A 24,312-nucleotide genomic window follows, 5' to 3' on the forward strand; every position below is an offset into this window, starting at 1 on the left:
ATTTTGCAATTGAATACCTAGACAAATCTGACTGCTAGCCAGACAGTTTAAACTTCTTATATAAACGAGTTTTTATATTCCTTAGGTTTATTAGCCGCGGAGTGAACCAAAAAAGGGCAGAAAGATATCTTAGAGGGGAAACTAATGGAACAAAGGTAGGAAATATGATAAAAACAGTGCTGAAGAATGCATTAGTGGCGGGCTCAATCTCTTGAAAGTCGTCGAGTAATGACCAATCGATCTGTGAAAGTGTGCGAATCAAAAATATAAAGCCTTCAGCCTTTTTGAAACAAAAGATAGCCAAGGGCTTTTTGAAGGATTTGGATATAGATAGAGGGATAGAGATCCTCTGCACCCCAGAGTATTCGTTGTATCGGTAGTAAAGACAAGGTCTAAAGAATTCCAACTCTATGTTCAGGTCTAGTGGGGCGATTTTTAAACAGGTGACAAATCGTATGCACCTGCTCGAAAGAGGGGTCAAGCAAACTATGGTCATGTTTATCCGGGACGATAATTTTTGAAAAAGAGATGTTTCGCTTGACCTTGAGGTTAAACTGAGTAACTACAAGATCCGTGGAACTTTCTATGTTTAGACAGCATAAAGTCTCGAACCATGAACTCCGTAGCCGATACCATTAGTCGAGAAACGAAAATTGATTTTAGAGGGGCAACCGAGTGAATAATTTAGTGCTTTGTACATTTACTGTTGCTGGGTATGATTTTTGTAAAATTAAAAGAAAAATTAAAATATTAATGTATTTTCCAAAAGAAAATTTTAGCGCAGGGGGTAGCTTTGGGGTCACATAACAAGGATATGCAATAATATGGGCGAAAATTCTAGCACAGAAGCCGTAAATTCCTGTTGTGTTTTATTTTAAGCGAGACAAATAAACATCATATATATATAATCATACATTTTTACGAGAGATATGCGTTTTATAGTGTGATCTAACAGTAGTGTGGATACCAAATTTGGTTGATCTAGCCTTAATAGTCCCTGAGATTTGCGGATGCCCCAGATTTTCGTCCTTTGCGGGGGCGGAATGGGGTGTGGCGAAATTTTGACATAAAACGGTCAAGGTCCGATATCACAGGAGCGTGGATACCAAATTTGGTTGCTCTAGCTCTTATAGTCTCTGAGATCTAGGAACTCATATTTTGCAATCGGCAAAGCCGACCATGAAATCTGTGTGTTAGAGAGAGACAGAGTGTAAGAGAATGAAATTGTTTTCTTGATTTTGGCTATAATAATTATACGATCTGGTTCAGATTTAGCACTCTAAAAGATGCCACAGATTTTCGTCCTTTGTGGGGGCGGAAAAGGGCGGGGCAAAATTTTGAAATATGCTTGTAACAGTGACATATCACAGAAGGCCGGATATAAAATGTCGTTGCTCTAGCTCTTATAGTCTTTGAGTACTAGGCGCTTATAGGGACGGACAGATAGACATGGCTCTGTCGACTCGGCTATTGATGCTGATCAAGAATATATATACTTTATGGGGTCGGAAACCATTCTTTCTGGATGTTACACACATCCATTTTCACCACAAATCTAATATACCCACATACTCAGTTTGAGTATCGGGTATAAAAAAACGAAATCATTATTTACGGTCCATAAACGTTAATAGTGGAATTGGTAAGAATGGAAAGAGGAGAGGAGAGCAGTGGTAGCAGCAGCTAATGAGTGAGAGCGCTACTGAACAGAAAGTTTCGAGCGCGAGAGAGAAAGAACAGTTGTTTAAGTTTAAGTGATAGGGAGAGAGTGATAAAACAACAAAAGCTACAAGATGAGAGCGGGCTGTAATGCACTGTAATGCGTACTAACTAGCAACAACACAAACACGACTAGCTGACTCACAAAAATAAATAGTTAAATTATGTTTTTACACAGATTAAAAGGCATGTACTCGCAGACTAGTATAGATTTACAGATTGTAGGCAGGCTAATATTTAAAGATTTTTGTTAAGCTATTAAGTGTTTTTAATTACTGTTGCAATTTTGAGTTTAATGAAAGTCGAGAGGTTGTACATAATTCACAATTTATTTTCATAAGTAGACCAACTTATCGCGTATGTACATATGGGGGTGATTTGGCGAACGAATGATGCGAGGATCTTAATCTAATAGCTGCGACGATTAGCTCAATACTGAAAAATGCAAGGGCTGAAGGGCTGAAGGGCTGAAGGGCCAAATTGCCGGGCCCTATGCAGCAAGCATAGACGCGAGCGAGAGAGTAGGATATACCTAGAGCACTAGAGCTGCTCGGGGCCGCTGCTAAGCCGAGTACGAGAGATTGAGATATAAGGAGACGAAAGAATTCTGCTGCATATGTATATGCGGTAACAAATTATCTTTACAGTGGGCGTTGGAAATGACAATAACAACAAAATGCATTTCTTTAGAGCCGCACCGCTGGCAATAATTTACAATATTTAAGCTGCTTGACCCGATATACTCAACCCGTTGGAAGCCTGACTTTCAACAGCATCTTTAAGGGCAGCAGGCACAGCTTGTTGACGGCGCGCTTGATGATTCCAGATGATGTCTTCAGCACAGCAACGCGGGAAACGCCATCTCGTCCAGGCAAAAGCTCAACCACTCTCGCCAGTGGCCACTTCATGGGAGGAAGATTCTCATCCTTGACAAGAACCAAATCTCCGACTGCTAAACTAGGCCCCGCAATGCGCCACTTTGAGCGCTGCTGCAGTGACGTAATGTACTCCTCCTTCCACCGGGACCAAAAGAGCTGCTGCAGGTACGAAACGCGCTGCCAGCCGTCCAGGCGATCGAAGTTTAGCTGCGTGACGTCGGGCTCAGCGAACGAAGAAGGTTGGCCACCATTCAAGAAATGCGCTGGAGCTAGAACATCAAGATCGGCAGGGCTCTCTAAAATTGAAACTAGAGGTCTTGAATTAATTACTGCCGTGATGTGGCACCTCAGCGTCCGCAGCTCGTCAAATCCAAGCACCGAGATGCCTATCGCACGGTACTTGGCCGTCTTCACTGCAACCTCCCATAGACCACCAAAATGAGGGGAGCGCGGAGCAATGAAATGCCAGTCCATAGCCTCGACCAAGCAAAAATCCAGCAGCGCCTTCTGATGGTCATCGCTGAGGACCAGGCGCTTTAACTCCATCAGCTTATTCTTAGCGCCGACAAAATTTGTTGCGTTTTCTGACCAAATTTGCCGCGGCTTTCGTCTGGTACATATGAAGCGCTTTTGTCCATGAAGAAAAGCTACTGTGGATAAGTCCTTTATAAGCTCCAGATGAACAGCCTTGGTAGCGAAACAAATGAAGACGCAGACGTAGCACTTGATTGGAGCCTTGTTTCGTGCCTCCGGCTTGTAGAAAAACGGCCCACAAAAGTCCACGCCTGTGATCTCAAAGGCATGAGAACCATTCAACCGCTCCTTTGGAAGATCCGCCATAATATGCTCCAATACCCTGGGCTTCAGTCGAAAGCATCCTTCGCACTTGTTTACTGCCTTGCTTACCGTCTTCCTCCCCCCAATAGGCTAATATTGGGATCGAATTAGTCAAAGCAAAGCTCGAGGACCAGCGTGCAGATTCCGCTCATGAAAATGGGAGATTATTGCAAGAGTCAGTGGATGGCTGCTGGGCAAGATGATTGGATGACGGCCATCAAAATCCAACGAAGAGTTTTTCAGTCGACCATCTACCCTGAGAAGTCCAAACTGATCCATGAATGGCGATAACGATGCGATTGAGCTCGATGAGGAGACTGCTCCCCTTGCCCGCAGTGACTTCATGTCTTCTCATAGCTGAGTACGCTGGACTAGTCGTAGCAATACCTGGGTTCCATGTTCAATGTCTGAGACAGTGAGTCCGGGGCGCCGAATTCGGTTGCAAAACTTGTGAATGTATCCGAAAACGCGTTGCAGGGAAGCAAATGAATTCGCATACTTGGAATCAGCAACAATGTCCATGTAAGGCGATGTAACCAGAAGAGCCTTCCGGCGAAGTTCAAGAGCTGGCTTATCAGGTAGCAAGGTGGGCGGCCAGTCATCTGAGATGCCGCAAAGAAATGGAGGACCATGAGCCCAAAGAGGTGACTCATTCAGCTCAGTCGGATGAGCCCCTCGAGACAGAATGTCGGCTGGGTTTAATGCTGTGGGGACATAACGCCATTCCATTTTTTCGGTCATATCCTAAATTGTTGCCACTCTATTTGCAACAAATATATTAAATCTTGACGGCTCGTCCCAAATCCAAGAGAGCGCAACGGCAGAATCACACCAACAGTAACACCTTCCCTTGAAGACATTCATTCCAGCTATCTCAGATATGAGCCTAGCCAGCAACTCCGCTCCACAAAGCTCCAACTTTGGTACCGTGAGTGTCTTCAAAGGAGCCACACGAGATTTGGCATAAAATAAGTGACTGCTGGAATAAGCCATATTTCCTGCCAATCGGTGTTCAGTGCGGCTTGAAGCTTTCATCCCAGAACAACTTCTCTTGGCACAAACGCTGGAGAAAGATTTTGGATTTACAGGACCAGCTAGTCCGAGAGGATCGTGGAATCGCGCTATGGATGACAAAACAGAGCACCTGCAAGAATTCAAAGAAGATTTTAGGGCTGAGAACGAAAATAACAGTTGATCAGAAACCGGATCCCAAGCAAGCCTAAAGTTTTAGTCACATGGTTGCCATCGTCGAACTTCAAAAATGTTTCCTTGTCCTCTTCCGGAACTCCATCCAGCAGAGCAGGTACGTTCGAACACCATTTTCTCAATCTGAACTGACCTCTAGACAAAATTCCAGCAGTTTGCTACCGAATTCGAACAGCCTCTTCCTGAGAGCTGCCTCTAGATATCAAGTTATCCACGTAGAAGTCACGGCGAAGAATTTCAGGTCCAACTGGAAACACCCTCTGCTAACTGATGCATCGCTCGCACAGATAAATAGGAGGTAGGCTTCGTCCCATAAGTAACGGTGTCCAATTGAAACACAACACAACACGCAAGTCCTCTTCCCTGGAGGTTCTCCACAGAATACACTGCAAGTTGCTATCCTCGGTCGAGACTCTTACACACCGATACATCTTACAGATATTTCCCGCAATCGCAACGGCGTATGACCGAAATGGAGCAAGAATATGAAACAGTTTGGGTTGGATTACGGGACCGGCCATTAAAACGTCGTTCAGGGAATATCCTGATGAAGTTGAAGCGGATCCATCAAAAACGACGCGAAGCTTGGTCGTAAAACTATCTTCCTTCATGACGCAATGGTGAGGCAAAAAATAACGGCAGTTGCCGATTGACTGGGCAGTAACCTGAGACATATGGCCTAAATCAAGGTATTCCTTTATGAATGCTGAGATTTAACATCAGGGCGACGAACTAACTTTCTCTCAAGTGTCAGGAATCTACGAAGCGCTTGATTGTAAGATTCTCCCAGGAGATCCAAATTATATTTAGCAGACGAACACAATAATCGCCTTTATGTAATCGACGGAAATGCTGGACAAAGTGTGCTTCACAATCTAGCTCTTCTGTGGTAGACTTTACCATTGGTTCGATGCAATTTTCTACCTCCCAGAACCTCTGAAGAAGCATCTCAAGCCGATAAACGGATGGAGTATACTTCGCTGATTTCCCTTGGACTGCGGTATCTTCAGGGCTACCAAAATGGAGGAGGGTATGGTGTCTGCCCCCGCAGGTACGACATTTGCTCGAGGTGCACTGAAGTAATCGATGCCCTGTCTGAAACAATTTATACACTGGGAAAGCCGCTTGGCTTCTTTATGGCGATTTGTGGGGGACAGCGCTTTAAACTTCTGACAGTGCTGGACCTCGTGAGCACCATCGTTGCAAAGCGCGCAGCGTGCCACGGTTTGGTTCGTTGTAACCAATGTGGACCTAGAATTATTATGCTTTCTACTTCTGCCCACTGCTCGACGCATAGCTTGCCATAGAAAAGTTCATCGTCTCCAATGATCTGCATCGCTGCTCCAAGAACGAGGCCATAGATTCCCACGACGGAATTAAGTTTGCGAATGCGGGGTCGTTGAATCGGTCCTCCCACTTCTCTTGGCTCGCTGGATACAGTTTTCGGAGAAGCTCCTGCACGACGCATGCATCCTGCGATCTGCTCAGTAGTGCCCAAAACCTACAGCGCACGCATATGAGAAATAAATCTGTCCGAAAGTTCCCGAAGCATGACCACTGACCCAGGTTCCACAGCCTGGAGCGCCAAGATCTCATTGATGTGTGCCTGAAAGACCAATCGCCGATTATTGAACCTGTTTTCTAACATATCTAATGCCACAGCATAATTGCCATCCGAGATTTCTAGAGACCGAACCGTCTCCAATGCTGAATCCCGCAGACAGGAACGCAAATGCTGGAGCTTTTCTATGTTTGTAGAGTCTGGATGGCTGTCGATGATGGTGTAAAACATTGAATAAAAGTCCGTCCAGTTCGCATATCCGCCGCTAAACGTCGGCAATTGTCTACGGTGAGGTAGAAATTGTGAGCCGGCAAAGTCAACCGTGGGGTTTCCTCCAGCCAAGGTAGAATGAAGCGGCATGCGGCCGCTACTCTTAGCCATTTCCCTCATAATCGCCGCCTTCAGCGAGCTGGCAAGTGACTCAAAAATGTCACACAGTCCGCTGAGAACTTCTCTTCGATCCAATTCCTCAAGCTCGCCGTGAAACATCTCAAATTAGCCGATCAACTTCTCGACCTGCTCTTGCTTTACCACGAGCATGTAGTAGTCACAGTCCGACGACTCATTTTGCCAGGCGGTAACTAACCTTTTAATTTTCTCGCATAATTCCGTTGACTTAAGCTTCAAAAAAGACACCCTGTTTGGCTCACTGGTCATTGGAATTTCGTTAGCAGCATTAATTTTCATGGTACCGGCAGCGTTAGTAGAGAGACCAACGTCTCTAGCGGGAAGATGATCGCAAAGAGTAACACGAGCAATAGACGACAATAACCGAGCACATCAAGCGAAAAGCTATGTATACGTATATACAAAGGCGGCCGGTGTAAGAAACGTTACTTGTGGGAAAATTACCGAAAAGAGAAGCGCAAGGCAACAGCTCCGTGCACTACCGAATATGCAGGGGAGGCCGGTGTATATACATATGTATGGATAAATTATGTGGTCGGCGACACTGGTTGAGATGGTTATTAGTTTAGACCTTTGAATGCTATATTAGTTTGTGATTGCACTGATGGGTTATTTATTGCACAATCACGTCGGGGTCACCAAATGTTAAGCTATTAAGCGTTTTTAATAACTGTTGCAATTTTGAATTTAATGAAAGTCGAGAGGTTGTATATAATTCACAATTTATTTGCATAAGTAAACCAACTTATAGCGTATGTACATATGGGGGTGATTGGGCGAACGAATGATGCGGAGGATCTTAATCTAATAGCTGCGACGATTAGCTCAAGACTGAAAAATGCAAGGGCTGAAGGGCCAAATTGCCGGGCCCTATGCAGCAAGCATAGACGCGAGCGAGAGAGTAGGATATACCTAGAGCGCTAGAGCTGCTCGGGGCCGCTGCTAAGCCGAGTACGAGAGATTGAGATATGAGGAAACGAAAGAATTCTGCTGCTTATGCATATGCGGTAACAAATGATCTTTACAGTGGGCGTTGGAAATGACAACAACAAAATGCATTTCCTTTGGGCCGCACCACTGGCAATAATATACAATATTTAAACTGCTTGACCCGACAATTTTTTTATGAAAACATCAGGTTTTTGTGCAAAACAAAAGGAAAAAAAAGCAGAAAGGATTGCTCTTCCCATGCCCGCCGGTGGTAGCAGTCACGTTCTCCACCGACGTTTGGGTTGCTATACCATAGTTGCATCCAACTCGCTGTCCAGGCACATCTAACCATTGACATGTTTAGCGTACTCGGACTTGTGTTCGAGAAGACGTTAGACTATTGTCTTAGCTAGGCACTGCATTACCTCGCAATACCAAAAGACAGAGGAAGAAAAAGCAGTCATCAGCTCCGTTACCAATTCCGGCGCTTACATGTAAATTCTTTGCATAGGATACATTGATAAGTATATATACTGACTGAGCATCGAGTATTTAAGTAAAGTTGGAAATTGGTTGTTTTGGTATTCTGTGACAGCACCGAAAAATGTTGATAATATTTTTCGAAAAACCGAATCATTTGATTTCTCATTTTTCTGGTGAAGCATTATTAACAATTAAGAGCTTCCAAGTAGAGATGGGACAGCCTGGTCCGAGCTGGAGTCTTTAGTAAATATGACCGATACGATAACGGACGAATCCAAAGCTATATAAGGTTATGCCAAGTAAGCTGTATAATCGCAATTCCTTTGGATTTCGTAAGATTATTTAGTTGCTAACTGTAGTACGTTTTCTCGTTAATTCAAACGTTCTAGTTAGTTCAGTCTACGTCCTTCTGCATTAATTTTCTGCAATATGTTCACACTATTATAAAATGCCATTTGTCCCGCTTTGCCACCGTATTTGAAGTAGCAGTAGAGAACAATTTTTGTGGAGCTTGAACTACTTTTTGAAATTGCTTAATGAAGAAACAAAGCCACGCAAAGTTTTCAGTTTTAATTTCCAGGAAAAAAATATTCTAGATTTTTACTTTCCAATTTTTACAATCTTCTTCGTTTTTTTTATTTTGACATATAAAGATGGAAGAACAAAAAAGAAATCTAACTTTCGCCCCGAAATTTATTATATTGGCTTTTTCGCCAAAATGTCCACCATGAAAAAAATTATTAAAAGTCCAATAAATACAGATTTCAGTATATGTACTTTTGTCCAGATATTATTTGTAAAATTTAGCCAATTGATATATAATTGATGTATACGAGGGCTGCTATTTATATTTCGGGAATAGTAAATAAGAAGCAAAACTTTTAAGTTAAGTTTATTGTTTTTCAAATATTCCCCCTGATGATCAATACACTTTTGCATTCGTTAGAACCATTGCTATTGGCAGTTTTTCGTATAAACCCATTAAAACAAGCCAAAGTTAACTTTTTCAGTATATTTTAGTATTTTTGTAGTCATGCTTTCATTTTCCATTATTTCCCTTAAGAAGGATTATTCTTGATACAAATTTGTAGTTAAAGTCCTTTTTACATATTAAACTATCTAAAAAATCATCGAAAATTTGCCCAATATCGGTTGATGGTATATTTTTAACGTGTTTCAGTTACCTCGGACTTATAGTAAAATAACATTAAATGTTTTTGCATTTAATAACTTGAAAAATTAGAGCTTCATATATTGGCAAAAAAGGTTATACAGATAGTTATACCCAATTCGTAGAGTTTTTCAATTTTCTAGCCCTACCTCAAAAAATACTTATCTTTTTTGTGACGTAACCGGTCAACCGGTGACATCGGATCGGAACACACAAACCGAGATATGGATATGTCTTCCAATTGAGACAGTGTATTTATACCCGATACTCAAAATGAGTATTGGGGTATATTAGATTTGTGGTAAAAGTGGATGTGTGTAACGTCCAGAAGGAATCGTTTCCGACCCCATAAAGTATATTCTTGATCAGCATTAATAGCCGAGTCGATTGAGCCATGTCTGTCTGTCCGTCTGTCCGTCCGTCCGTCTGTCCGTCTGTCCGTCCCCTTCAGCGCCTAGTGCTCAAAGACTATAAGAGCTAGAGCAACGATGTTTTGGATCCAGATTTCTGTGATATGTCACTGCTACAAAAATATTTCAAAACTTCGCCCCGCCCACTTCCGCCCCCACAAAGGACGAAAATCTGTGGCATCCACATTTTTTAAGATACGATAAAACCAAAAACGCAGAATCGGTGAGGATGACCATATCTTCTACAGTGCGAAATCTGAACCAGGTCGTATAATGATTATAGCCAGAATCAAGAAAACAATTTCATTCTTTCTCGCTCTGTCTCTCTCTAACACACAGGTTTCATGGTCGGTTTTGCCAATTGCAAAATATGAGTTCAAGGATCTCAGAACCTATAAGAGCCAGAGCAACCAAATTTGGTATCCACACTCCTGTGATATCGGACCTTGACCGTTTTGTGTCCAAATTTCGCCACACCCCCTTCCGCCCCCGCAAAGGACGAAAATCTAGGGCATCCACAAATCTCAGAGACTATTAAGGCTAGAGTAACCAAATTTGGTATCCGCACTTCTGTTAGATCTCACTATAAAACGTATATCTCAGAATTTCGCCCCACCCCCTTCCGCCCCCACAAAGGACGAAAATCTGTTGCATCCACAATATTGCACATTCGAGAAAACTAAAAACGCAGAATCATAGATAATGACCATATCTATCAGATTGCTGAATCTGGATCAGATCGGATCATTTTTGTAGCCAAAAGCAAGAAATCAATTTTCAGTGGCTACGCAGCGCCCGACGTCACGCTCAGACTGATTTTCTGTCTCTCTCGCACGCACTCTGTGTCGTGTGGTTCAATATTAGCGGCGTCTGCCGCAGGAGAGCCATACTGACTTAGTATCGGGTATAACCGTAGAGTTGCGGTGTCCGCAGCAACTCACAACGTTCCACCTCGTTTTAAACCTATTACACGCTGTTTCCAAATGCAGTGGGATCGACTCATCCCAATCTAGTTTGTTAAGCCTAAGCTCCTGCAATAGGATCTTGCCTTTTATGACGATAGGACTTAACAAACCAAGGGGGTCAAACAACTTTGATGTCACCGATTGTATGTGCTCTCAGATGCAGTGATCTCGGGTGAGTTTGAAAGCCACTTAGTCAACTTAAACCCTGCGCTCTGAAGAGCCTGAGACACTTCAGACTTAATTTCCCTTAGCTCCTCTACGCATGCAGCACCAGTCAACAAGTCATCGACGTAAAAGTCGGACCCCATAACGTTAGCAGCTTTAGGCAATGAGAGCTTCGCAGACTTACTCAACCTTTTCAAACACCGGATAGCTAAGAATGGGGCTGGCTCACTCCCATAGGTTATAGTGTTGAGCTTGCATAATCTCAAAGATTCAGAAGGGTCTCTTCTCCACACTATGAGCTAAAACTGCCGATTCGCTTCGTTCATCATTACTTGGCGATACATCTTTTTAACATCGGCAGTCAGGGAAAACCTGTGCATACGGATACGCAGCAGTGTCGAGTATAATTCCTCTTGAATGGTAGGTCCCACCATCAGAATATCATTCTGATGAGGGATTACGTAGTGTGGAGAAGAAGAAATCGTATTGTCAGTAGAAGACATATGACCTAAGGAGAGGTACTCTTCCATGAATTCCAAGTACATTTTCTTCAACTCAGGGTCACGCTGCAATATTCTTTCAAGCGACAAAAACCGCCGTTTAGCAACCTCAACAATTTGGATCTGATTTAAACGAGAGCCTTACTTCGAGCCGACCTGATTATAGTACCTGAGTCGTCTTACGATAGTGTTCTTCACATAGCTTGTGCTCAGGTGTGATGGTAGATGGTAGATGGCATTTCATCGAGTGACCAAAACTTTTTCAAGGTCCTATCGGTGGATACTAGCAACTCTTCACTGCAACTCAAACTGTTTGTAATTTGAGGAGCAGAACTCCTGGAAACACATTCTCCCGACACAACCCAGCCAAGAAGGGTTTTCTGACGAGTTGGAAAGTCGGGACCCTGCTTAATTTGACCAGCAGCTAATAATTCATTCAGCTAATAATAATAATTCAATTCTTATAGGGGTATATTAGATTTGTGGTGAAAATGGATGTGTGTAACGTCCAGAAGGAAGCGTTTCCGACCGCATAAAGTATATACATATATATTCTTGATCAGCATCAATAGCCGAGTCGATTGAGCCATGTTTGTCTGTCCGTCCGTCCGTCTGTCCGTCCGTCTGCCCGTCCCAATGAGCGCCTAGTGCTCAGAGACTGTAAGAGCTAGAGCAACGACTTTTTATATCCAGAATTCTGTGATATGTCACTGTTACAAGAATATTTCAAAACTTCGCCCCGCCCACTTCCGCCTCCACAAAAAGCGAAAATCTGTGGCATCCACAATTTCAAAGATACGAGAAAACCAGAAACGCAGAATCGTAGGGAATGACTATATCTTCTAGAGTGTAGAATCTGAACCAGATCGTATTATTTTCATAGCCCGAACGAAGAAAACAATTTCATTCCCTCTCGCTCTGTCTCCAACACACACATTTCATGGTCACATTTCATGAGCGTCTAGATCTCAGAAACTATAAGAGCTTTAGCAACCAAATTTTGAATTCACTTTCCTGTGATTTCGAAATTTCACCCCACTCTCTTCCGTTTCCGCAAAGGACGAAAATCTGTGGCATTCACAGTTCTCAGAGACTATAACAACTAAATCAACCGAATTTGATATCCACACTCCTGCTGGATCTCACCATTACAAGTGTATTTCAAAATTTCGCCCCACCCCCTTCCGCCCACACAAAGAACGAAAATCTGTGGCATGCACAATTTTGAAGATACGGGAAAATGGAGAATGACCATATCTACCAAATAGCCGAATCTGGATCAGACCAGATCATTATTATAACCAAAAGGAACAAAACTATTTGCAGTGGCTACGCTGTCTCTGTCTCTCTCGTAAGTTTTTTTGTCGTTCAAAGAAGGAGACTAAGTATCGGGTATAAATGTAGAGTTGAGGCCACAGCAGTGGGTTTGTGTTATTTTCGAAAACGACTGGAGAGTTGACATTTATGGAATACATTTACTTTTTTGGAATGACAAATTATATTTTCTCAAATATTTATATCTGGTTACTCATGAAAACTTCTTTTATAGAGATCTACGATTATGCCACGCTGATAGGGATCGATCCTCTTAAGGAGCACCATTTGCTTTATCTCGCTAAGGAAGGTTTGATGGCCGCACTGCCTTCGGAGTGGAAAATCTGGTGAGGTTACGGTTTTAATCAGCCATTGTATTACTAAGAAGGTTTTTTTTTAATCTTCTACAGCTACTCCGAGGAGAAGAACGGTCATTACTATCATAATACGTTCACCAAGCAGTCGCAGTGGGATCATCCCCTGGATGCTGTGTATCGTGAATTAGTAGAGAAGACACGTCAAAACACAGGGGCGATAATTCCTGAAGGAGCCATGGTTATTATTGACAACTCAGATGATATATCCCAGTTGGATTCTGGTATACGCAGTATGCATTGTGCCGATGAATTCTTCTACGAAATCAACTCACCTTTCAACAGCGTTAGAACGCAGGCGTCAATGATTAATTCTGTTTCTACTCACACGACCAATTTTGCAGGTGCAAGTGTATTTAGTGGCGGTGTTAATCGATTTTTAGAGTCTCGCACTAGGAATTTCGGTCAAATTTTCAATTGTGTTAAAAATACTCAACTTGAAAACGGCAACACAAATTCTCCAATTAGTATGAACATACATTTATCCGCATCTAAACTATCTCACAGGATGCTGGCACTAAGCAGGGAAAACGAGGAGAAAAGGGAAAACTCAGATTCTATAGTGGAGCAGCGAGATGGAATGTTTCTGCTCTCAGGTGCAAGCGGTTCCAGGAGGTTTCTCAAGCCTCGCCAAAACTTGGAACAAGGAAAAATAGGTGGAGGTACTCCACTACTTTGTGTAAAGGGTATTCTCCGTGAATCAAGTGTGTTCGATATACACCGTTGCATGGACCGTGACGATCCAACGACAGAATTTGATGATAAAAAAAGCGTGCGCTTTAATTTAGAGGAGATGCATCGCATGCGAGACTCACCCGAGGATGAGTTCTCGCCAAAGTTATGCCAGACTAAGGAGTTGTCCATCAACCTGGACAACGTGGAAGTAGAGGCGGGGAAATACGACGATTTTAATTTAGATGGAGCTAATAACATGTTTAAAGGTGAAGATATTTATAATGATGAATTGCTCCATGGTAATCTCAAAGAGGGAAAGTGTAACTTAAGCCGTTGCACAAGCGGCTTATCAAAATCCGTACCCAAAACTCAAACTATTGAGAAGATGATGGCTTGTAGTAACAATCCACCCATGGAGCATAATTTGGTAGACTCAACATCTGTTACGTGTAGGTCGATATGTGAATTAAAAGAGGGTCCTACAACGAGGCAACACAAAGATAACAACGACCCAGACTCTGAGCCTAGTTTTGTTCGCAGCTTTATTATAAAAAATTCAGAGCAAGATGCCCTAAATCCAGTAAGCAACAGACCGTTTGATTTGGATGAGTTGGGTCGCAAGCATAGCCATGAGCTAGAGCTGTTGCAGCGTAAATCCGCGGAGGTATCAACAAAAAACGTGCAGGGCCTTAAAATGGCCAGCAAGTTAGGTACTCTATATAAACAGACAGATAGTTTTTTAAGTAACGATGAGGCAATCAAACGCGAGCATGAGGTAAGGCTAAAGAACCTGAGACATGAATACGATTTGCGCTTCACATCGCACCAGCACCAACTCGAAGAAGCGTTCGAGAGTCAAATTGAAAAATATCGGGGCAAGCTGGAGCTTCAGCTGCAAAGCAAGCGTTCTCTAATAATAAGCGAACATAAGGCTCGAGTGGCCATACTGCAGAGTAACCATTCTGAGATTCTCAATGAGTTAGAGCGTGACCTCCATAGTGAGGAAGAGATTCTTCGCCGCGAGCAAGCAGTCAGGCTATCACAAATGCGGGACAATTTTGCCCATGAGCTAGAATTGGAAAAGAAACGATTTCGCGAGAAGGGTGAGGAGAGACTCTACGAGAAAGTTCGCTGTGAAAAACGTTTACTTGAGGACAAATATCGTTGTCTCAAAGAAAAATACGTAAGACTTAAAACGGACGTTAGACTGTCCTTAGAACGACGCAATCGACGACGCGAGGTACTCGCTTTTCAGCAAAATAGCCAAAATAATAAGACCAACGCTACCATTGGCTCTGAAACGGAGCGCTCTTTATCCAAAAATCCTATTGAAAATAGGGAACATCACTCAGTGAGCTACTCAGATAAGGCAGTCAAAGGCAGCTTAAAAGAAAAACCACTGGGGCTTCCAAAGACACAGCTTAATAAGCAGAATATCAGCAGCAAATGTATCGGGCAGCGGCAGCTCAAGAATGAGACGAACACCTCAATCAGTCAGTCGGACACAACGTTATCAAATAACTACTCCAATGGTCGTTATTTACCTGTTTCACAACCCACAAGCTGCATAGGGTATGGTACAGTCAAGCTAAGCGGAAACAGAAATTCAGACGCGGAAGTTCAAGAGAAAAACAACAACAGCAATCAGCTTAAGGAACTTGGAGGGTCACGGAAGAGAGTCTTTTCACGCGCTAAATCAGCATCAACCTCTAGACTTAACTCCGATTATAAATATCAACTGGAACATCCGTTCACTCCTGTTGAAAATTTACGGCACCAACTGCGAAAGCTAGAGGATTTAGAGGATCAGTTTCCAGATCATGCGGTTGACGCCACTTTTCATCTTCGATACCCGTTTACCGATATTTCCAACGATCATGCTATTGAGGGTGTGGGCTCGGAACTGGAATTTTTTAAACATCGCATACATATGGAACGGGACTCAGTACGTCGAGCCAAGGAATCTTTGAAAAAAGACCGTAGTGACTTTAGGTTACGGCAACGCGATATAAAGCAGCGGATCAAGACTCCCCCTTTGTTACCTAAGCAGTGGGTGGACCAGCATATCCAAGAGGAAAAAGAATTAACCGAGATGGAAGTAAACCTACATCGCACACGTGCTTTGTTAGGTGAGAAGGTTATAAGGCTAAAGCATCTAGAACGGAGCCTGCTCTGCATGTACGAGCAAGAGAAGCGCGGTACCAATCTGGATCACAAGGATGATGCTGCAACGCTTAGCGATCTTTCGTCGCAATCCAGTTCTGGCTTTAGCAGCACTGATTTCGCCAGTGGCGCAGATCTTCAGAAGCGCAGAGAATACTTTCAACAGGAATCCATCGAATGGATTCAGAATCTTGAAGTTCTTAACGAAGAGATTTGTGAAATTCTTGACATACTAAGTCAAACTCAACAAAAACACCATCATCAAAAATCATTATCGACCATGGCCATACAATTTTCTAACGACCTTAAGTGGACACACATACTTAGCCAGCAGGATAACGTAACGGCTATAGTTTCTCCGTTTCAAGCAAGCAACTCAACATCTAGCCATGGTATCAGCGATAGCAGTGGTATCGAGGCGGTACCTGTATCTCAACCAAAACCAACAATTGCGGATCGTCTTGAGACCTATCGCCAATTAGCTGCTGGACATATGCACGGCTCGATGGGTGGTGCGATTCTGGCGGCCAATAGTATCGTCTCCCAAAATCGACGGCCTGTAAACTATTCGACCAGTTTGGTGAAACGCTCTCGCGACCTTCGCGATTGGCTGCGTCGTGCCAAAACGGAGCATGAGCTGCTAATCGGCACTGGAATTCAACACGGAATCACAGAGAAAACCAAAATTGCTGGTATCAGCGAAGTTAATGGTGAAAGTGATTATAATTCAATCTGTAATTAATGCAGCCGCAAAAGGGTGAAGCTCTGCAAGTGGGCACACCATTTAAAAAAAAAAAACCAGTAGAGTGGAGTGTTTTGACCATAATATGCAATGCGATCTAGAATGTTTGTCTGTTATGTGCTGTATTACTTATTAGCCGACCGTTTGGAAGTCAAATGATTAAAGAGAATATCCATTTAAAAATGAAAGCGACTGACTTCCATAATTTTTTTCATTTGGTCTATTTTACATCTTAGCGTAGGACTTGGCATTTCACTCATGTGTTTAACGCAGGCAAGGAAACAGCTAAATTATGAAGTAGTTAAATTGTTAACTGTTCAATAAGCCCGTGTCTATTTTAACCTCCCATATAACAAATATTGAGACAACACTGCTACTGTCAACAGCTCATTTCTGTCAAAACTTGAAAAATCTGCGTTATTTAGCTTGTGTTTGACAGGCATTGATGGCCTATTTTAATTCGTGTGAGTTCATAAAGAATTTTTTTGCGGAAAAAATATCACTCAATCAAGGCAAAGTCATCACAATCAATTCCAAGAGTAAAATAGTATATTACTGAATTTCATTGTGGCCGTAAAAGCACAAACGATGCCGAACGTCCTGGACGCCCAGTTTGTGCCCAGATTGTGGAAGCCGTAGGCTTATCAATGGGCTCAGTGGTTTCAATTTTGAATGAACACTTGCGCATGAGAAACCGTTCCGTTGCCGCGCGTGTGATAGCTTTGATTTCCATAAATGATTTCCATAACCACCCTGAGCGATTATTTCTTGAACCTGAAGAAATGGCTCGACGGAAAGGCACTTGAGTCTAACAGTGAGGTCATCTCACAAAAAAGCCTACTTTGAAGCTCTCGAGAAGGGATACAAATATTAGCGAATCGTTGGACCATGCTGAAAAAACCTGTGTTTTATTCATAAAGTCACCGACCTCCGAAAGTAATAGCCCTCGTAAACTTCGTGGAAATGCCAACTGAGGCTAAAAAATGAAAAGTCAATAAAAACACATTGAAACTGAGCCAACGGAAATTGAACCAATTGGCACATAATTTCGTTAGCTTCGATGAAAACCTATTCAAATAAGAAAAGTTAGTTTTTCGCGGTTTTTTGTTATTTTTATAGTCATGATCTCCCATAAGAACGATGATTCTTAATAAAAATGTTTCCTCAAAGTGTCTCTTAAAAGTCAACTATGTTGTTTGACAAGGAAATATGAAGTGATTCATAGAAAAATGTAAGGTGATAAAGTAAAAAAGACACATGAAAAAAAACGTTCTCGACCCGTACGTAAAGAACAATAATTTATTGTGTAAATACTCGATAGGAACCTACATTAATCCTCTTTAAAAAAAAAACGAGGTGGAACGTTGTGAGTTGCTGCGGACACCGCAACTCTACAGTTATACCCGATACTAAGTCAGTATGGCTCTCCTCCGGCAGACGCCGCTAATATTGAACCACACGACAAAGAGTGCGTGCGAGAGAGACAGAAAATCAGTCTGAGCGTGACGTCGGGCGCTGCGTAGCCACTGAAAATTGATTTCTTGCTTTTGGCTACAAAAATGATCCGATCTGATAGATATGGTCATTATCTATGATTCTGCGTTTTTAGTTTTCACGAATGTGCAATATTGTGGATGCAACAGATTTTCGTCTTTTGTGGGGGCGGAAGGGGGTGGGGCGAAATTCTGAGATATACGTTTTATAGTGAGATCTAACAGAAGTGCGGATACCAAATTTGGTTACTCTAGCCTTAATAGTCTCTGAGATTTGTGGATGCCCCAGATTTTCGTCCTTTGCGGGGGCGGAAGGGGGTGTGGCGAAATTTGGACACAAAACGGTCAAGGTCCGATATCACAGGAGTGTGGATACCAAATTTGGTTGCTCTGGCTCTTATAGGTTCTGAGATCCTTGAACTCATATTTTGCAATTGGCAAAACCGACCATGAAACCTGTGTGTTAGAGAGAGACAGAGCGAGAAAGAATGAAATTGTTTTCTTGATTCTGGCTATAATCATTATACGATCTGGTTCAGATTTTGCACTGTAGAAGATATGGTCATCCTCACCAATTTTGCGTTTTTGGTTTTATCGTATCTTTAAAAATGTGGATGCCACAGATTTTCGTCCTTTGTGGGGGCGGAAGTGGGCGGGGCGAAGTTTTGAAATATTTTTGTAGCAGTGACATATCACAGAAGTCTGGATCCAAAACATCGTTGCTCTAGCTCTTATAGTCTTTGAGCACTAGGCGCTGAAGGGGACGGACGGACGGACGGACGGACGGACGGACGGACAGACGGACAGACAGACAGGGCTCAATCGACTCGGCTATTGATGCTGATCAAGAATATATATACTTTATGGGGTCGGAAACGATTCCTTCTGGACGTTACACACATCCACTTTTACCACAAATCTAATATACCCCAATACTCATTTTGAGTATCGGGTATAATTAACTGCTTTAGAATATTTTTTTCTGTTTTGAAGATTTTTCCCAATCCCAGATTAAGCCACGACTTCTATTTCGTGGACGTTCGCGACCAAAGCTTCTGCTTCATTCCTCATGAAAACTAAAAATTGGATGAACGCCATAGAGAACTAAACAGAGCTAACAAAATGCCAAATGGCTTAAAAACCTAGGACATTTTTTTTTTTAAATAATTTTACATCAAAAAGCAACGAACATACGTTCGCGATCCGCGGAAATGACTAACTAACTTGGCATAACTAAAGCGTGTTAAACAAAAGACTATACTATTATCCCGATGTTGCATGACGCACAAAAAAGCTTTTCTATGGCGTGGTTGCTCATGTAGCTTTTTTAACAGAGACCAAAATTCTTTATGCTTCGCCTCTGACCACTGCAGTGTCTCTGAGAGCTCTCAGTTTGTCTGTCTTCGGCAGTCGCTTTTTCCAACTACTCCATAAGACCAAATTATACATTTTTGAGAGTGAAAATTTCGTGCTAACCATTTTCGTTTAGTAAAGAGGAAATATGGATCTACAAGGAAAATGTTTAAAAAGAATTATTTTCTGTGGCCTAACAGCAGTTTTTCACCTGTAAAAGTATTGGTTTTATACTCGTCGGAAAATGAAAATCGCGCAATTGTTTCAGACAGTTCCGGGCTTCCTTTATTAAAAAGAAAAAAAAAGAATAGACATTTTAACACGCCTGGCATCAAAATAAGTGTAATGAAAATTGGGATTTTAATACCAAAAGGATTTTTTGTGGACTAAAAATGCAATTATGTTGCTAAATGGAAAAACTACGTCTGGGATAAAAACCAGATGAAAATAATAATATTGTGTCAAAAACAGAGTAAAATATTTCCAAAACTCATGTTACTCATATGTATATTCGCATGGTTTTTTCTGTCTTGTCAATTACCATGGTTTCCAAACACAACAATATCAAAATTGCATCATTCAAAATCTTTCATAAAGAGTCGCTTTGGTTCGTGGAGTAAACATGTTGTTTCATAGTTTTATTTAGTGTTATAGGATGAATAGAAATGGAGCGGAAAAAGATAGCTCTGGGATTCGGCTAGCGCCGCGTTTTCGTGAGCCAACGCAGCAACGATTTGATTGTGTTAGTACAACACACACACAATAAGCCAGGCTCCGGTTTTCACTTTCACAAAAGTTGTCCGAGTTTTAATTTTGAAATCACATAACTGGTGGTTCCGTTTTCATAATCCGTAAGATTTCTTGACGAAATGAAAAGTAAACGAAATGACAGAAGAACGATTCTTAATTGCAAAAGAAGAAAAATAGATGACTTATTAAATCATTAACATAAATTTGACACCATTACCGGGACAATTTAGCGTGTGCTTTCTTTATAAATAGTTTTTTCTTAACCCAAACTAGAATTTGGCTCCAAAATAATTGGTAAGGGCAACAACACTTTTCGTGCTCGTGCAAACAGCTGACGCAGTCTGATTTGATTATCGGAACATGGCAAGAAATAAATGTTTACGCATAACAGCAGAAATAGAAGAATTTATTTTTTGACCATTAGCAATATAATTTGCAATATGCATGCTGATACTCACAGCTCGTCAGACATGTTAAAAACTTAGGTGTTTCATCTAGTATTTCTTGATCTTCTTAAATCACGAACTTTCTGTCGTCGTTTTGCTTCAAAACAAGCAATTGAAAAAATGAAGACATTTTATCACGCTGTAAATTTACGAAGCAACCAGGTCTGTTGATTTTGTTTTTCAGAATCGATGAGAAAATGATCCATATTTTTCATTTCATACGAAATATTTTTAAAAACGGGAGCACCTAAAAACGAAAACGAAACGTTTTGGCTGAAACCGTAGTTCGTAAAAGTTTGGAGCCTGCTTGAATATGTTCTCACAAAAATATGTGATGCTTTTTCGTTTTCAGAGTTTAATTTAAGTTCCAGTGAGTTTTAATGTATGGGTGCACACGCATTCTCACGTACTTTGCTTGTTGTTTTATTATTGCTGGCAGCTAAAACTGAAATTTTTATTTTGTTTTTGGTGCTGTTTCTCTTGAGGGTCTAGCGTACTTTAATGTATTGAAGTAAACGCATTATCACATTCTGCATGTATAGGTTCTACGGTTGCTGGAATTTATAGACTATTTTATTTTTGGTTTCCGCGCTCACATACCCTTTACTTTACCATTTTTTGAGTTCGCACTTTTTGAAGATGCTTGCCCCAAAATTGCGGAAGAACTGTTTTTTTTATATATGCTTAAAATGCTAGTTTTGTTAAATATAGAATATACGAATATAATGTGCAGATATACACTTGTATACATGCAATAACAAAATTTTGCATGAGGGACCAAAAGATGTTCTATGCCGTGGATTTTAATGACACCCCGTAGACAGAAGGCGCGACCATTTGTGGTCAAACTTAGCACGAAAAATGTAGTATTTCACTGGGGAAACAAATTTTCATATGCGAAGATCATTTTTCTACCGCATATATAGGGACGAAAAAACTGAAAAGCGAATCTATTCCACAACTTCAAATTTAGTCGAAAAGCTGGAAAATAATTGTGATGAATTTATTGAACCTGAAGTAAATACAACAAAATAATCAAAGCTTATCTATTAGTGCTAATTGCAAAATATTTTCAAAGTCAAATAACTTTTATAAAAAAAATTGAAACACGCTACTGGCAAAAATAAAAAAAAATTAAAAAAAAGGATTTAAATCCAAAAAAAAAAAAATTCCAGAGCAGAAAGCAGAAAAAATATGTTCCCAGCCAAAAAATTAAAGATATTATTCATAATTTACAGCTTAGTAAGGAATTAAAAATTTTTAGCAAATTGTTGTTCAGATAGGAGCCAATCAAATCCCTCCAGCCTGGGTTTGAAAATACTGCTTTTGATTCAATTTGAAATTTTGTTTACAAATTGAATGAAAAAAATGAAATTGAAGTAGCGCGTATGATGTATTAAATGGCAATAAGAAGTGAGCTTCGCTATAATGAAAAGCTAGATATAATTGACGGATTCGTGCACAATGGTTTTGAACGAACTTACAAATTGGTAAGCAAATATGTATATTTTTATGTTATGGCGGGACCAGACTGCTTTTCCAACAGCTCGAAGCAGCGGTCGGCCAGTTTCGCTTCCACCCACTTCCACTGGTCCCTAGTTCTTGAGTCCGCGCTGCCGTTGTCCAGGACAACAATTAGCGTTCTATCTCTGACGATCTGCGCGAACGAGTTTGGCAGTACTCTGGGGCGATTCGGTGCTGACCCAGGAGTCTCCTGCGAGCGTTGCTTTTTGGCTGAGGTGCTCCCCTCTTCGGCGCCTCTGTGCCAAAGTTCGGCAGCACCTTCGAGGCCCACTCAACCTTCTTTAGCCATTTGTCCGTTGGGCTGGACATCTGGCTTGCGTTCTGCCGACGGAGTATGTTGCCAGCACTCCTTTTGTCAGCATATGTGTATGTCTTGGCTTGGACGCTTGCAGATGGTAGCTCATCCCTCGCTACTTTACCAGCAGGCAGAGCAGCCGCAGGATTGCTTAGCAAATCTGCCAAGGTATCGGTCCTGGGAGTTGATTTACCACCCACCCCGGATCCGGGATGGGACCCCTTTGCGTTCTCCCTAGCGTCTTCCGCGCTGGTTTTCCCTGCTGTCTTGCGGGTTGGGCCAGGCCTTTTGGTGGTTGGGATATCGGTAGGTAATGTGTAGGGATAGAGGAGTGTGTGAGCTCTCCCTAGGGATGCCCGCTTATTCGCAGCGGGTCTGGTCATCAGACCAGAAAATAAAGAGTATGTGAGCGCGGAAACCAAAAATTAAATATTTCACAAATGGCAGCATCCGTAGAATTAAAATACGCTGGACCCTTAAGCGAAACAGCAATAAACACAAAACACAAATTTCAGTTCTAGCGTGTAAAATACGCTGGAACCACAACAGAAAACAGCAACCAAACTCTGAAAACGGAAGAGCTTACAATCACATATTTTTGTGAGCACAAATTGGGTGCACTATATGCAAATTAATAACTGCGGTAGCGGATTGTGTTTTTAAAAAGTTTTATTTTACTTCTAACTTCACTGATATAGATTTAAGTAGAGGGTCACAAAGGATTCCGGACAAAGGGTTTGCGCGATCTTAATTTTTAGCTCGACTTTGCGGTGTCGCTTCTGGATCAAGACTGACTTGAACTTTCTGATCTTTGCATCGTTGATCCCTTTCGGGAATAGTTTTTCTATAAACATTTCAATTGATTTCGCCATCCCGAGTATTGGATTTCGTCATCCAAAGAGAAAACTGTAAAATGCCTAAAGTGCAGGATCTGCAGAAAGCCGGGAGTGAGATTGTTTATGAGAAGCCGGGTGTGGGCAAACATTGGTTTTCCATTTAGGCGAGTGTCAAAGATTGGGATTGCGGCGGGAGCCCTTGAGATTGTACATCTTAAAAATCAATTAGGCGGAGGCCCAAGATTGAAATTGTTTTCGTTTTGGAAAGCCAAAGATTGTTTACAACTCGTATAAGAGCTCAATAGAATTGGGTACGTTAACTCCCCCCCTTCTTAAATGTTTCGTCCCGATACATTTTGAAGTTCTGATAGAGCTCTAATTTCTTGTGACAGTATTTGAATTTTGCTTTCCACTATTTCTTCTGACGGTATTCTTATTGATTTAATAAGTACAAATTTGGTTAATTTATAGCCGAAGTAAAATAACATTATCAATATCAAAATGATTAAGAATAATGTTGTTAATGGTAAGGCCGTATTACCTAATGTTATAAGGGGATTTAAAATATTAACATTATCAAAAGAAAATTGCTTATCATTCGATTGTATATAATCAACTAATTCAAAATCGCTATATCTATGATGCGATATATATCTTAGAATTTTACCCTTATCATTTATGTGGGTTATATTATTTATTACAATTGTGTTGTTGAATATAAGGAGATACGATCCTAACAAAGTAGTATTGTCCACGATATTTTTGCCTGAAACTAATATGGCACTATCCTGAATGATGTCTATTTCTTTGTTTTTTTCCCCTTTTTTTAGTGCAGTTGGCTTTAAAGCCATTAAGTAAATTGGTGAAACAGGTCTTCTTAAAATTTATTTGTGCGTAATTGTTAAAAGTTTCACTTTTAAAATTATTCATTAAATAGTATTTCTCCTTACATTCACAAACTTTTTCACTTATAACTAACATTCCATCATTTTGTGAGATGGCTCTTGCATGGTAAAACTTGCAAATATCTTTAATTTGAGGATATTTGATGTAAATGATTATTAAATCAGCATTTCGAATTATTTTAACCGTTGCAATGTCCAGCAGATCAGAC

The 24,312-nt window shown here is 41.3% G+C and overlaps 1 protein-coding gene across 2 annotated transcripts in view; it reads left to right on the forward strand.

Moving 5' to 3' along the window:
- LOC117186225 overlaps positions 1-17,804 on the forward strand; it is a 123,678-nt gene extending 105,874 nt beyond the window's left edge. For both annotated transcript variants that reach the window (XM_033386654.1, XM_033386655.1), the window contains exons 3-4: positions 12,783-12,894; positions 12,958-17,804. In XM_033386654.1, coding sequence (XP_033242545.1) covers positions 12,783-12,894; positions 12,958-16,501 — 3,656 coding nt within the window. In that variant the 3' untranslated portion in view covers positions 16,502-17,804. The remainder of the gene's footprint in view (positions 1-12,782; positions 12,895-12,957) is intronic.
- The last annotated feature ends 6,508 nt before the right edge of the window (positions 17,805-24,312 follow it).

This window comes from Drosophila miranda, chromosome XR (genome assembly GCF_003369915.1).
Source record: "Drosophila miranda strain MSH22 chromosome XR, D.miranda_PacBio2.1, whole genome shotgun sequence".
NCBI lineage: Eukaryota > Metazoa > Arthropoda > Insecta > Diptera > Drosophilidae > Drosophila > Drosophila miranda.